This window comes from Mastacembelus armatus, chromosome 7 (genome assembly GCF_900324485.2).
Source record: "Mastacembelus armatus chromosome 7, fMasArm1.2, whole genome shotgun sequence".
In the NCBI taxonomy this organism is placed as follows: domain Eukaryota; kingdom Metazoa; phylum Chordata; class Actinopteri; order Synbranchiformes; family Mastacembelidae; genus Mastacembelus; species Mastacembelus armatus.
Genome location: NC_046639.1, coordinates 1121718 through 1137259, shown reverse-complemented (window position 1 = coordinate 1137259; position 15542 = coordinate 1121718). Strand labels below are relative to the sequence as shown.

General features: G+C 42.4%; 2 protein-coding genes across 2 annotated transcripts; both read right to left on the bottom strand.

The window, feature by feature from the left end:
- Window positions 1-487: 487 nt before the first annotated feature.
- hoxc8a (homeobox C8a) lies at window positions 488-4229 on the bottom strand. Its single transcript, XM_026331990.1, has 2 exons — window positions 3473-4229; window positions 488-2096 (listed from the first exon to the last, which is right to left on the bottom strand). The coding sequence occupies exons 1-2, from the start codon at window positions 3906-3908 to the stop codon at window positions 1780-1782; spliced, it is 753 nt and encodes a 250-aa protein (XP_026187775.1). The 5' UTR covers window positions 3909-4229; the 3' UTR covers window positions 488-1779.
- Window positions 4230-7793: 3564 nt separating this feature from the next.
- On the bottom strand, window positions 7794-10156 carry hoxc9a (homeobox C9a). The gene is made up of 2 exons (XM_026331989.2): window positions 9227-10156; window positions 7794-8207 (listed from the first exon to the last, which is right to left on the bottom strand). Exons 1-2 carry the CDS (start codon window positions 9768-9770, stop codon window positions 7963-7965), a joined length of 789 nt encoding a protein of 262 aa, XP_026187774.1. The 5' UTR covers window positions 9771-10156; the 3' UTR covers window positions 7794-7962.
- Between the last annotated feature and the right edge of the window lie 5386 nt (window positions 10157-15542).

Sequence of the window (15542 nt, the reverse complement as noted above, 5' to 3'; positions counted from 1 at the left end):
TTGTTTTGTGTTTTTTTTTTCTTTTCTTTTTTTAATCGAACAAGTTGCAAAGTTTAAATTAGTCAAACTTCAGCCCAGAGTCATTAAATGTGTTAACACCTCCTCTCCCCTCCCTCCCTCCCGCCGCCGCCAGTGGATATTTTGACGCATATGAGCTGAAAATCGAAGCATCATCAGAAGATCAGCATGTTGCGGGTTCAGTCGCGTCTGATTATTGTTTGCAAAGAAGAGTCTCAGTATGAAAACCGAGAGTCACGTTGAGCTCTGAGCCTTTCTAATAATAATAGTAATGATAATAATAATTATAATATAATAATAATAATAATAATAATAATAATAATAATAATGAAGTGTAGCTACGTATTAAACTGGCCCGTGACCTTTCAGGTCACATGTCCAAGCGCGTCATTTTTATATATATATGTGTGTGTGTGTGTGCGCGCGCGAAAAGGAATCGACACTTTAAAATGAATAAAAACCAGAAATGATCGTGAGCCACTTTTGTTTATTCGTGATTTTACATCAACAATGGCGGGGACACACAATTCCGTCTTTCACAGGAGAAAACACCAGGAAACGAGCATATTGTTAACATCAATATATAACAAGACGTACATAAAGATTATATTCAGTGCAAAAACAACTACGCTATATCACCAGCACATTAAAATAAAAACTCCCGGTACTTTTAAAATCGTTGTAATTGTAGCAGGTATCATCATACACAGTAAATGTGCGTTATAGGCAGTTTTAGTTGTTGGGGAAAGAGCTTGCAATCTCATCAGAGCGATGCCACAAGTGTGGAACAGAAATTCTGCAAAGGCAGGGCTCTGATTTTTAGGTAGTGCCGCGGTAACAATCTCAAAATTGTTTGCTTGGCTTGGAGCTAATCGTCTTCCCAAGACTCACAAATTGTCTTCAACAAGTGGATATTGTAATATCGGGTAAATGCTACATACATAACTTAATAATATAAGGTTGATATAGAACACTTTAAAATTAAAACCATATGAAATCTCTATATTCAGAAATCTCTATTGCAATTTCCCCAGGTTTAGGTAGCATCAGAGGATTTCAAACGATTGCATTTCCCTGGTAGTCCTAGAAAACATGTCTGAGGAGCTAATGGCTATCTTTGTCTAGGCCATTCACATGAAAACGAGGAAAACAGTAACAGTAGCAATTAGGAGAATAAAAGTGGTGGTGTACACACACAGGCTGGTGGCCGGTGTGACTGCTGCGATGATGGCTGAACACTTAACACGAAGTCAGAGGCCTACATGTCGCTTACAATTTCGGAAAGGTTACTCAGAAATGACGTCCGTGTTCTTTTTAAATGCAGGCTATAGTCTATGTACAACACAGGGTCGGCGTTGGTCATGTTTTGATCGTATTTGGCTTTTGATACAGGTATTATTCAAAGCATTTTTTTTAATAGCTAAGCCATTTTCCAACTAACATGCGTTTTAAGTGACCCCCCCACCCCACACCCTTTTTTTTGCAAGGTCAACAGTTCTGTTAAAGAAAATCTGCTACAAGCGGCTGTAGCTCCTGCAGGAAACTCCAAATGGCAATGTGAAATGTGCGAAGATAATCGAGAGAAGGGAGAATTTCGTCTATTTATGACAGTAATATTAGTGGGATTCCTGTTCCCTCTTGACAAAATGAAAGGGTGGTCATAAAATTGACGCTCTCTGCCTCCTTGTGACTCTTCCTCTGTTTATGGGACCTCTCTTTTTTCTCTTTTTCAGCCATATAACCATAAAAAGGACCATAAAATCACTCCTTGGTCTCTTCTTTCTCTTCCGCTTCTTTCTCCTCTGCCTCTTCCCCTTCACCGTCCTCGTTTCCCTCTTCCTCGGCTTCGGCTTCAGCCTCTCCCCTCTGACCCGGAAACTTGTCTTTGTTATTCTCTTTTTTCCACTTCATCCTTCTGTTCTGAAACCAAATCTTCACCTGCCGCTCGGTGAGGCTCAGGGCGTGGGACACCTCGATCCTTCTCTTGCGGGTCAGGTAAGGGTTGAAGAGAAACTCCTTCTCCAGTTCCAGAGTTTGGTAGCGACTGTACGTTTGCCTCCCATTCCTTCTTCCTGGGGCTTGAATGAAATAAAACCAGAGGTTAGCACTCATTAAAAAAAGCATTTAGATAACTCAGAATTAATTCTGCACTGACTTTTCTCCTCTGCCTGAATACGAATCATCTGTCTCCTTAATTTGGCTTTGCCCACCAATTCATATTCACTGATTAAAAAGCTGGGACAGCCCTTAGTCCAAGTGGAAGTTGTGCACATTAGAGTTAGCATTAAAAGTAATATCTGCTGGGCTGCACGTAGTATCCCAAACACAAAGCAACAGCGCCCATATTACGTGTGGAATTTCAAAATAATAGTCTTTAAGTATAATAATAAATACATTCTGTCTGCAGCAGTGACCAACTTTTGCTTTGCTTTTTTTTTTTTTTTTTTTTTACAGCCATCTGACTAAAGAGTTACCGAGTGAGTAGAAAACAATATGTGCTGACTATTAACTGTGAGTCTTGATTACTATTTAAATTCCCATCAGTTCATTCATGACAAAATCCCACAGAAAAAAACAAAAACAAAAAATAGAGTTGTGTTTAAACCACAGAAGCCTGGTTATAGAAATTAGGGTGGTTTTCCTCAGTAGCAACAGGGCCTGTAAAAGCCTGGTTGACAGTTTCAGTCACACACACACACACACACACACACACAGAAGAGAAAAAGAAGAGAGACATGGAGTAAATAGTTGAGGTGAAGCTGCACTGTAACAAAACATGGGGACAGGCTAATGATAAATCTCTGAGCAGATAAAATTGAAGCTAACACCTGTGTGTAGCCTGATAGCCTGAACAGAATGATCCCTGAATGGAAGAGGTAACATCTACAAAGCCCTTATGATTATGTCTGCATGAATCTGATCCACACTGGCCCTTTGGGTCAAATTACGCCCCAAAACCCCTAAAACCTGGATTCTGGATAATCGAGACATGTTGTGTTTCAGCTAACCCTCCTGTCACTCTGCATGCCACTAGTGTGTGTGTGTGTGTGTGTGTGGTAGCATCATATTTTATGCTGTGACTTATTCATCGTTCCCTCTAGTGTGTTTGGAGTTTCTGAAATATCTTACATGAACTGGCTTCAAAGAGCTGGTGCCATGAGCTGTGATCAGCAATCCGGTGTGTAAAGGCACTTTGAAAGCAACAGTTCAGCCCTGTATGGACATGTGCTGCACAGTAACATCAGCCTGCAGGACAGGTTGTATGTGCCCCATCATGTTCCCTCACTTATTTCGTTTTATAGTTTATAGACACACTCATCTATTCTCAGGCTTATGTAGCACACATGCACGCCAGCACATATACACAACACACACAGACAGGCACACACACACACACACATGCGCGATCACAGAGCAACACAGAAAGAATAGGAAATAATTGTATGATTCTGACCGTGGGGTCGCATCCAAGGAAACATAAGACTGGGCGAGGAGTTTTGATTTAAGTGGCCTTGTCCTTCTCCGGGGTTAGAGCTGCTCGACGATTTACAGTCTGGGTATTGCGCTAGGCTTGCGTCTTGCTGGGTACCATAAAGCGTTTGCCTCGGAAGGGCTTCATATCCATAAAATTTCGTTGCGTCTCCGTGGCAAGCCAAAGCACAGGGGTTTTGCTGGTATCCGGGATTGGAGATCCCCGTGGTTCCGTGGTGGAAAAAGTCCTGCACATGATGGGACGGGTGCTGAAAGCCCGGTGCGGCTGCTCCGGGTCCGTAAACCAGCGTGTGGCTGCGGGCAACGCTTTGTGGAAACCTGCAGTCGTAGTAAGTTGGCTCCAGTGACTCGCCGCCTTTGTACTTGGAAAAAAGAGGGTTAACAAAATAAGAGCTCATGTTTGGTTCGCATCAAGCAGACGGGCTCTCTCGCTGTAGAATATCTCCTTTAGGATGATGGCAGCCTTTTGTTTAGGGTCCCAACTCGCACAGCGCACACAGGCAGACAAACCGGAACTAGGAGAAACGCTGCCCCTTTGGACAATCTACGGCAGCTCTCTGTGAGCCGATCCTCTCATCGGATTATTCTCGCAGGCGTGTGTAGTCTTTTTTTTCCAGGCTCAAACCCGGCTCATGGCTCATGTGCTTTGGATGTGCGATAGCTAAGGGTAAAGCTGCCTTGCTCGACCGGCACAGTCACAGACGCTGCTCTTTTCTTTCTTTTTCCTTTTTTTTTTAAGCTTCCCACCCAACCACCCCCACCACGAGCGCCCCACACCCCCCCACCTCCTCCTCCTCCTCCTCCACCTCCACCCCCCCCCCCCACCCCACCCCTTCATCTTCCTGCGACCGGTCAGACGTGGGCCCTACGTATATCCACCTTGAGAGGAGCTGCACTAATCATAAGCCAACAGGCTTTAAAAATATGATCGGCGTTATGTTTATCGCCAAAAGGCGATATGAGAACCCGATCAGCAGAGCAGTGAAACGGGCAGAAATGCAAAGACTGAGATGCACGATGCTTTTTTTTTTTGCAGTACAGTCTGAATTTATAGTTTAGCTTGATGACTTTGCGTTGAGGTTACGAGGTGTGTAAAGCCAGGACGGTTTCCACTTTAAGACGGATCAACTTGATATGAGTTGGTGTTTGCCCTCTCGGGCCCTGCGCTGAAGGTGACACACTCATTTCTGCACAACAGTTGACCTTTTATGGGCTTCAGAGGGTCAACAGAGCATTTGGGAGACAGAAAAACGTTACACACAACAGTGTTAAAACAGCAGCAACAATAAAACGCCTAAAGATATGTCGCACAGGGCGGGGGGAACACAGGAATACGAGCTTAAGACAGAAAACAATCCATTTCTGTGCAGTCGAGTAAAGGCCAGAGCGACACACTTGCACCATGCGCTGTAAAACATCCACACACGCAAATATAAACACGACCTATGAATACTAGGTGCCACTTACTGACCCTATAAAACAGACGAGGATGAGCAGTAAATCTCCCACATGGTGGAGTTCATAAAATTTTACATGGGATGTTTAGTTACAATCAGAGCGCGCACAATTCCCAGCTCAATAGTTGCACGGGCTCTCTCTCCAAATATGCCAGTCTGGTTTTTGTGGAGTTACTGATGTTTTATACACATCATCGTAAAATATGAAAGGCGCACTGGGCAAATTTATAGACCTTTCACACTCTATAAATATGCAGATTGCCAATCACTTTTTCGGGACTTTGGACTGATGGTACAGGCAGTGAAAATATTCAGGATATACAAATAAGTAGGTCGCTCCTTTGATTTGTAATCACATCATCATCATCATCATCACCACCATTATTATTATTATTATTACTATTATTGTTGTTGTTGTGCTGTGTGATGTAGGTTTGTCTCTAATGTTCTTTCTGTTGCTATTTATTGTATTGATGGAACAGTTTATTAGCTCTTATTAAAACAGTCTCTTTACATTCCGGCTGTTCATTAATTGTGTCTTTTTGTGTGTGTGTTAAATGTTTGAATGGATTTATTGTTTGCAATTTACACCATTAAAAATAAAACTGACAAATACAAACGATCCGGACCCACAAGCTGCAGCCCATGATGTCGTATTAGTCCATCTAAATGCAGAAAACTAAAACCTTTCTGCTCCTGTATTTAATGTAGACGCAATCTGACGCATCTGTTAAGAAATACCGTATTAACCCTTGAATTAAGGGGCAGTGAAGATGTTTTTATTAAAACAAACAAAAGAGTGTCAAACAAACACGTAAATAATAAGCTGTAAATAATAGAATTTAAATCAAAACAGAGAATACAAAAATCTTGCTTGTGCGTTTCTTCTGTGCGCAACACAACAACCGGTTTTGGTGCTGCTCTGCGACCGATTACACAAAATGCGGTGTGTGACCATATCTGTCATTTTGTCGGCGATAGGTTATTCTTCATTCCTCAGAAAAGCCACAGAGCTGTAAAAAAAAAAGCCCCTCAACACTCTGACCTTGCTCAAAACGTGGACCAACAGCGCCATCTAGTGTTGAGACATGCCCCTGACCCTGCACGAATCCACCAATCAGAACCGACACTGATGTGGACAGAAAGGTTCTCCCCATTTGTTCTATGCGTCTCGTCCTTTTTCTTCAGTGAAGCAGAGTCAAAGCAGCAGTTTAAGGCCGAAGCTGGAGCTACGTGTCTTCAGCCTCCTCTGTTTTTCCAACAAGCGTGAGGCGGTTTGTGTGTTTTCCCTGCCATGGCCGCTACCTGCTCTTATGAAGGAGATAGCAGCACTCTCATGTTTATGCACAATAATTATTGACTTTTCTAACTGGAGGCTAATAGCTCACCCCTGTGATAAGGAGCCGGGGGCCTGCGGCTTGACCCATCAGGGAGGAACAGTGCGCATGAGTCCCCTTTGAACGCGTCCACCTCCACCGTCCATTAAAACCATAAAGTAATTTAGCCCAGACGTCTAGCCAGTTAGTCGAGTTTGCTTTGTTCGTCTGCATTTGAGACAAACAGCCGAGCTCCAACAGGGGCTGTAAAACTGAGCGGAAATGCACTGGATTGGGCTTTGAAATTACAGCATCCTGTCCGTATTGTTTGCCACCACAAAAAGGCAATTTAGGCCTATCCCAGGAAACAAATGCGAGAGCTGGGAAACTGTTTCTTACTTAAAACTCCACCGTTCAAATGTGGTCTCACATGAAGTGATCCCCCAGTGGACTTGGCAAACGTTAAAGTTAATTGGTGCAAGTTAATTCAGACGGTAATTTATTTAGATGAACGGCAGCAGTGGTTCATATTTTCTAACAAATGACATCTGCCTAAATAAAATAAACAGGCTGCTGCACATCTCATGCATTTACCGTTGAGGTTTTTGTGCACAATGGTAGCTCACTATAAACACCACAGCAAATACGGTGATTATTCTTTTTTTGGGGGGGGGGCGGAATTTACCTTTTTCCTTGTGTTTATTTGGGCTGTGTGTGTTCGAACACACGTTTTAGTAGCCTAACTGCAAATATGTGTGGTTGAGGCAAATTCAGGTCCCAAGTTAAAGAAGCGACGCAAAGGAAAATGCAAATAGTTTTCGTGCTAAAGCCACCGCTGCGCCGACTATGTGAAATTTTCCACCTCGCCAGTATTTACAGTGGCGGAGCTGATTCAGGCCTTGGCTGGACTTGAAGGAATGTTCCTCGGCTAAATCATTTTAGGTAGAGAACAGTGCAGGCATAATTAAAATAACACGCACGTCTTCGTAATATGTGGCCTCGCCAGTGAAGGATTGGTAACTTCGCTTTCCTGCAGGCTCTGCATCAGCACAAATGATCTTGGGCCCTCTGAGCTCATTTTTCCTCAACGCGTTTGTTCCAATAAATACAGAATTCAAGCACTTTGTGGTTATATTTATATTTGCAGAGGTCTATATCTACACTTCATAATTAAACTACAGTCGAAAAAGAGATGCACAAATACAGCGACAACTATCACAAAAATACAAGACAGACGAGTCCTATCGCAGATGTTGGTTCTGTACAAAATACTACACCTGCACAACAAGGTACAAAGGAAACCATGAGAGAAAACACATTCACATCATAAATTATGCTTTTTGTGAAATTCATAAGAATTCAAGTATTCTCTTTCTTGGGACAGTTTTGACGTATCCAAACGCTTGTATAGTTTCTCTTAAAAATAAAAATAAAAACAAGAAGGTAATTTGAAATAGAAGCAGAGTGTGTTTGTCTACTCTGTAGTATTTTCTTTTTCTTTGACGCTGAACAGATACACAGGAAAATAACAAGCAGCTTCAAACAATGGCGAAGTTAAGGTTAATACAAAATCCAAGAAAGTGATACATATGAAGAGGAGCGGGGTCGTGGTGTGTTGTGGCGCATCTGTGTGTTGTCCATGTCACTAGTGGTTTTTGTTTTTCTGACCGCAGTCCGTATTATTGTTCTTTGCTGTCGGTCTTTTCTTTGTTCATTTTCTTCATCTTCATTCGCCGGTTCTGAAACCAGATTTTGACCTGCCTCTCGGTCAGATTCAGGACTCTAGCGACCTCGTATCGGCGGTCTCTAGTAAGGTACATATTAAACAAAAACTCCTTTTCCAGTTCGAGAGTCTGGTACTTTGTGTAAGGGCATCGCTTCTTCCTTGTGGAGCGGGCATGTATCCAATTTGCCACAGGGTTATCTGCAAATAAAAACCATAATAATGAAATAATAATAATGATGATTATGGTAAAAGACAGAATAGGAAAAGGGGCAAACACAGTGACATTTCCAAAAACTGAGACCATGACAAATAACTATCACACAAGTGTTTTAAAAATTGTGCAACAATTCTGTGTGTGTCAGACCATACACAGTTTGGTGTTTCCCATTAAAGCGGGGCTGATAGTAAACAGTTTGAAGAAAGATTTCTATCCAAAGACTATCCAAGCCTACGCTGATTTGCTTCCTTGTCCCTTTAACTTGTGAGTAACACCGTCGTAAAATACTCAATGCGCTTATTCACTTTATTGGCCCATAAAATGGCCCGTGGTTCAAGCCTTTACAGGTCCGTGGTGAAAGTCCTCGGGTATGTCCCCTACATTCCTCAAGTTGGCTGAAAGAGTCATATGCATTTATTGAATTTACTTTAGACCCAGAGGGGAGACCGGGTCTAATTTGTAGCTATATGTAATATCGTCTCATTATTCTGTGGGTGAGTCGTGTGTTGTATTATTGGGGATCAATTATCGAGCCAAAATGTGGCTTTTTCCTCCCAAGACGGGCCTAAATAAAAGACCCAGGGCTTGATGCGTCGTATATGTGATGGCACGGGGTCAAAATATGGTCGTAAAAATGCATTTACCGATGAATATTGATTCAGATGTTCTTTTAGCCCGCTCGTCTAAAACAGAGCGCCCTGTATGTTTTTAACATTATGCTACATCCTTCCAAATTCAACGTCTTCCTGAAGGTTTGAGTCCATGTTTACAACCCTGTCTGGTTTTATAGCCCCAGTATTAGCCCAGAAGCGTTTGTCCTTTATAGTTCCTAAAGCTTTGCCCCTAGCACAGGCGACTCGGAGCTGAGCAGAAAAGGGACGTGGAACATCTCATAATTTCACTTTATGCAGGACCTTAAAATGGCTCTAAGCAAAAGCAGTTTTACAGAATCCCAAAGCAAGACTTCCCCCGACTGTAAGAGACCATAAGGCGAACTTACTGGGATCTAGCTCCGGCTTCTCGTCTTTATGTTTCCCTGAAGCCAGGAGCTCCGATTCGGGGGAGGGGATATTTTGCTGCGTCTTGTCTCGCATATCAGTGGATGAGCAATACAGATAATCCGTGTAGGTTCGTCCGCTGGAGCCGAGACACTCGCCGGCTCTGTGCTCTTGAAAGGCGTCGGGCTTCAGCCCATAGTGCCTGCTGTTCCCCGGATAGCCATGGAAAGGCACGGCGCCTGATATCGGCTCCAGCCATGACCGCATATACCTCGAGTCTGTGCCTAAGTGAGGTTGGTGACTGTATGGATGGTAAACCACTGATGACTGAGAGTGTACAGGGGCCCAGGAGGTGGAGAAGACGGGTGGCTTGGGTGCGAAGCTGCAGGAAGGATAGTCAGCACACTCCGGTACTAGAGACGTCGGACGAGGGCCGGCTGGGTGCGAAACGGGCGCCGAAAACCGAGTTGCAGCAAGGACATCTTCGTTTTCATGGTTGATCAAGGAGTCCACATAATAATTACTTATGGGACCCGTGGTCGACATGTCGAAGCCTCCCCGACTCTTTTACATGCATCCGATTATTATATGGAGTGTATGTGTACTTTTTTATCTAGCCATAGAACAATCAAGGCAGGTAATTATTTCTCAGCGCTTCCCTGGCTGCTATTGGCTGCCACACCGACACGTGATTATATTTACCCCCACAAAAATTGTACAGTGGATCAATGCGCCACTTATCCTGGGATACCAATGCACATAAATCGGATTAAAGAACGCGCTCTTTTGCCTTTTCTCGGACGTATTAGAGGTAACTCCAACAACCATGTTTCTTTGTGACAAATATCTGCCGCTGTAGTGCCGCTGCCGGGTCGCTGTCTTGTCGCAGAACAGACCTGCGCGCATTACGTCTGAAACCGAGCAGGGCACTATTTAATGGTGTAATCAATCTCTGTCTGGCAAAATCTACCGTATCCCTCGTGTTATTGCGAGGGATAGTATTACAGCATTAAAGTGTTTATTGAATAGTTGACGCGTTTTCTCCTTATCAAAGCAGCAGCAGCAGCATATTTGATAAAGTGAAAGGTTTATAACTTCATGTGGGACTCAGGGCAGCACGGGCTGGAGAGGGGCGCAGGACACAACAACAATAAAGTTTGCACCGATTTAACGAGGCAGCAACAGACCAAACATTTCCTAAACGGTATCTGCGGTGATAGGACAGGATGAGAATCAGATTCTTGACAAGCAGCCCACTACAGCGGGCTATATTCGGCGAGTGACCGTTCGTGATTTTATGCCCATCAATAAATTTTAACGAGGACCATTTGATTGTTCATAAACGTGTCGTTAATAAGACTGCATCCGAGTTCCTCGCTCGACATAAAACCACAACCACTGCGTGCATGTGCGCACGTTTCTATCAAACAGGAAAGGCCGAAGACGAGGAAGAGGAGATGCACAGCGAGAATGTAAAAAGGTTCGTTAAAGTGTAGTTAGCCCTTTAATGAAAGCTTTCATTATTATGTTACCGTGCTATCTAATGGCAGGAGTTTACTGCTTTGGCCTGTAACACAGCAGTGAGGCTGGACACAGAGCAGGCTGGGAAATAATCCCTGAACTCTTCTGCAGGGCTGCAGCGACACACTATACCACTGTATATAACAGCTTAAGGAGTAACCGAAGAAGTCACCAAGGGTCACGAAGAGCACATTAGACTATGGGTCACATAAATACCGAGAGCTCGGTGCATACATGCATATTCTACTAAAAGCAGCATATGACCTGTTTGCGTGATGTGGCGACTTTTGGTGCAGCAGTATATCAGACTATTTGTGCGTGTTGATAAACGGTGACGCTGCCCGGCGCTGTTGTGATGGATTTTAGTCTAATGCGTGTTTCATGGTTGGTTTTGGTGTGTTGGAGGCTGTTTATTCTGTGTGAGAGCTATGACAGTATGCGTAATTACTGCTTGGCTGTTTGACAGGTTAGAGCTGATTTCTTTTACTGTGGTCCAGTGGTTTGGAGAAAGAAAAAAAAAAGGGAGCGGGGAAAAAAGCCAGAATTGAATTATTGATGAAAATTTTAAAGCGAATGAGCTAAAGATAACGATGTGTAGACAGTCCTTGTGCGCAAAAGTGAAATTATAGTAGTGTAGCCGAACAAACCGCACTCCACTGTGCTGAAATAATCTTAAACAGGGCGGACTCTGTTCCATAAATTGAAAAATATGAAATGACAGTTTAATCAGAGAGACCAAAAAGACCAATTTAAAAATAAATTCCAATTTACACCTGATAATTAATTTCCGCTTTGGTCAAAATGATTCCTCACACATACAGAATTAGCTGAGCCTCAAGACTGAACCGCATACAGCAAAATAAAATACACACTATATGTTTGTCACGACTGCTGAGGTCAGATTCAACCATGAAATTTAAAAGGCCGTCTAGCAGACCTTAACCCGGATAACGCCAAACCGGATCCTGGTGCGTGTTGACGAAAGTCTGAGACTGAGACTCAAATATTTGCTCACGTGTTTCCAGAAGTGAAGCCGCTCAGTCTGTAAAATGTACCTCATCTTAAATCAGATCGCTTTACAGCTGTGTGTTTTACTGGCTGTCGAAGGTCCAAGTGCATTTATCATTTATTCCACTGCTGCCATTAAAGGTGAATGGGGAAAAAACGCACAGCGGTCATTTATTAGCACGTGGTCATATTATCATATTATAGTCTGTATATGTTCAGGGCAATTCAGTCTGTGTGTGTGTGTGTGTGTGTGTATACATTAATGACAAATGAGTGATTTCTTTTTTCAGCGTCTCTATTCCAATAATAATAAAAAGGATCACGTCATTAAATATTCCTTTGTTGTTCTTCTTTCTTTTTTCTGCATTTTACATCTGTTCAACTCGCTCATCCAAAAACTATCCCGACCCAGAGATGGGCCTTTGTTTATTTATTTATTTATTTATTTTTTTCTTCTTCTACGTTTTCCCATCCAGTACAAAGTAGTGGTCATCGGTTTCCTTTTCAACATTTACGCAGCAGCATAGGCAACAAATGCGTTTCTATATATAAGTCGGTTTAATTTGCTTTTAGTTGGGCTCCAGTTTCGTCAGGTCAAGTCAGTTATATTTAGCTTATTAGGAGTTAGTGATATTTTAGCGTAATGTTTATTTATAATAATATACAATAGTTTTTTTATGACGTCCAACATCTAATTTAATCTCTAAAGACTTTATAGTCTGAAGCTAAATGGAGCCGGGCAGATGCGGACACACTATGTCCTACATGTTACACAGAAAGTCGTGTCATTGTGCACAGGGACCTAACCAATCATTAATGATAACAACATGATATCATGGCAGCATGAGTCTGTCTGTCTGTGACACTTCTCTATTAGTCTACATGATACATTCATAAAAACCGAACAAACAGCCTTTGGACTGCAGGCTAATGCTCGCATGTACCACGATACTTCATATTAATTTGAAATCATCGGCAGAAGGATTGTTTAAGGCCATCCAGTGGCTACAGATCACTTTGGAAAAAGCAGTTTTAGGATAAAATGCCTGTAGAGATGAGTATCGACTGAGCAGTTACAGTCAAGATTATGAATGAGCCTGATTGTAAATAAGAGACTAGAGAGAAAAGGCTAAAGTGTAACTGTATATATGAGCTGGAGACGAGCGCACATTACTCTGTTTGTATCCTTATAACAGTAAAGAGCTGCACGGCTGGTTATGGAGCCTGGAGCTCCTGTGCATGTTAGGGTAAAGATGACTGAAGTGAATGTGAACTTTATATTCGCTTCCATCAGCCCAGCCAATTTGTATCAGCGCCGAGATGATGAATAATTCAAGAAACCATTTAAACTGTGCATTGCAACGTGACTTCCTTTTATTAGACACGTCACGTTTTCTGGTTTAACAACAGCGTGAAAGACACGTTATCTGTTCTGCCCATAACAGCGACACTGAATGGACTTCTTTCCAAGAAACTGTCACCACAATTAAACACAGCAAACCTGCCCATTTATCCATATGCGTAATTTGGTGCATATATGCGCGTATGGAAAATTTAAAGTGGAAATCATGAATTATTTGTAATGTCCCATGTGCTGAACACAATGCACCCTCATCGTGTGATCGTCTCAAACACAGTTATTTGCATTACAGTAAAATGCTCTGCAGCCAAGAAACTCGCCTAAAGCATCAGAGGGTCCAAAATCCAAATAGTTTCAAAAGCAACTTCTTTAAAAAAAAATCTAAACACTTGATCGAATCTCTGTTTTCAGCTAAATGAGTCCTCAGACTGATCAATATCAATATACAGTAAATTTTCTCGTATCGGCCTGTCGCAAACGCATATTTTTTATATTCCCATCCTGCAGAACAGGTATTTAGTTGTTTAAAAAAGACGGAGTCATTTCTGTGGGGTGATACACGTGATTCCTTCATTTAAAAAAAATAACACCTTCGTGGGGTTTTAGAGCCGGATATATCCTACAGATTTGGTTGCAAATTAAAAAACACGCAATGTGGAGTGAAATTATTCTGACATTCAAAAAAAAACAAAAGTAAAATTAAAATAAAAAAAAACGTGCTCAAACTAATAATCCACAACAGGAACCTTTTCCAGTGAGAGTTAAAAAAAGGTTGATGCCTCGTCCTCTGAATTTATTAGCCTGAATGGTCCGAGCTGTTTATTTTTCCTATATATGACAAGAAAAGCATAAAGTACGTCTAAAAACGACAAAAAGGAACCTGGTATGCGTTTTTGGATCACGTCTGATGACGCCAGTGGCGGTAACACAACTGTCGGTGTCCCTGGGAAGTGAGTGCGTAAAGGCTCCGGTTCCTGCGGGCCAGTACACAGTAAAATAAATTGCTTTATGTGTATATGGTTTTAGGGTGAATCTCTGCGGTTCGCAGCGCTGTAAAGTCTTTGTCAGAGATGCATTCCAGGGGAGACACCCATTCACTGAGCTGAATGAAAGTGACTTTGGATTCCAGACTGTCTCTTCCAGTTGCACTACGGCCAATGGGGAGGTGGGGGGGGGGAAACAAGGAAATACTGACCAGCACAAACATTGGACTCCCCTGCAGGAAAAAGTGCTGACTGGGCCACAACAGTAAACTACTCCATAAATAAGTTATTCCATTTGTTTTAGATCAACACAAGATCTCTGCATTAAGGGTTACGTTTACGTCTGATACAAAGGTTCATTTAGGCCTGCGCTCAATCACTGCCGTGCTGTGGTCGTGTCCATCATAGAGTAAACACATCTGCCCATGTGCGCTTCAAATCCGTGAAATACCTCGGTGATAAATATCATTTCACTGAAACCGCTGTATTTTGGTTAAAACCAGAGAAGACAGAAATAAAATGTGTCTGAATTGATGAAATGAGGAGGTGAAGGCGAAAAAAATCTCCTGAACAGGCCGAAGGGAAGGAAACAACGAAGAAGAACTAAAGTAGAAACGTCTCGATGTTTAAAATAAAAAATAAAGTTTTCAGAAATTTCTCTGCAAAATAAATTTAAAAAATCCAAATGTGACTTATGCTGATATATCAGAAGCAGCCTGTACTAATATGTTCGTGTGTGTGTGCGTGTGTGAGAGAGAGAGAGAGAGAGAGAGAGAGAGAGAGTGTGTGTGTGTGTGTGTGTGTGTGTGTGTGTGTGTGTGTGTGTGTGCGTGTGTGTGAAGTCAGTGTAAAACGTTTGCTTTCACAGTTGTTGTCGTATATTTTGATACAGGCTCCTTCTGAGTGTAAAAATGTCCAGCAAATAGGAAGGTGAATAAACATTTCAGGCAGTCGAGCTTTAGCTGCAGCAACAACAACAACAACAGCGACTGATCATATTGTGAAAAAAACATCCAGGCTCCTGTTACATTTGTCAGAGAAATGAATGAGAGTCAGATATGTGACATCTATGGATCTGTGTCTATTCAGATCATCATAAAGCAGCTGAAACCCCTAAAACTGAGCACACAGCCAGCGATAACACACACAGTCTCAAACTTTACCCCATGTTGTTTACAACCTATTCTCCTTCTGAGAGCCTCGGAGGGTTTTACAGCCCATCACAAAATAACAGCAAAGAAAGAAAGTGTCTCTGTCCAAGGTATTGCAGCTCAGTTCATTTACAATGCCATTTGCGGGGACCTGGGTGACTATAGGGGGGTAATTCAGCGGAAATTGTGCCCTTGATGAAGACGAACTGACGTAATCAAGGCAGTTTCTTGTTGCCGAGCCAGGAAGCCAACCCCAACAACATGAAACTACCTAAACCACGCTTCAGCTTCGCGC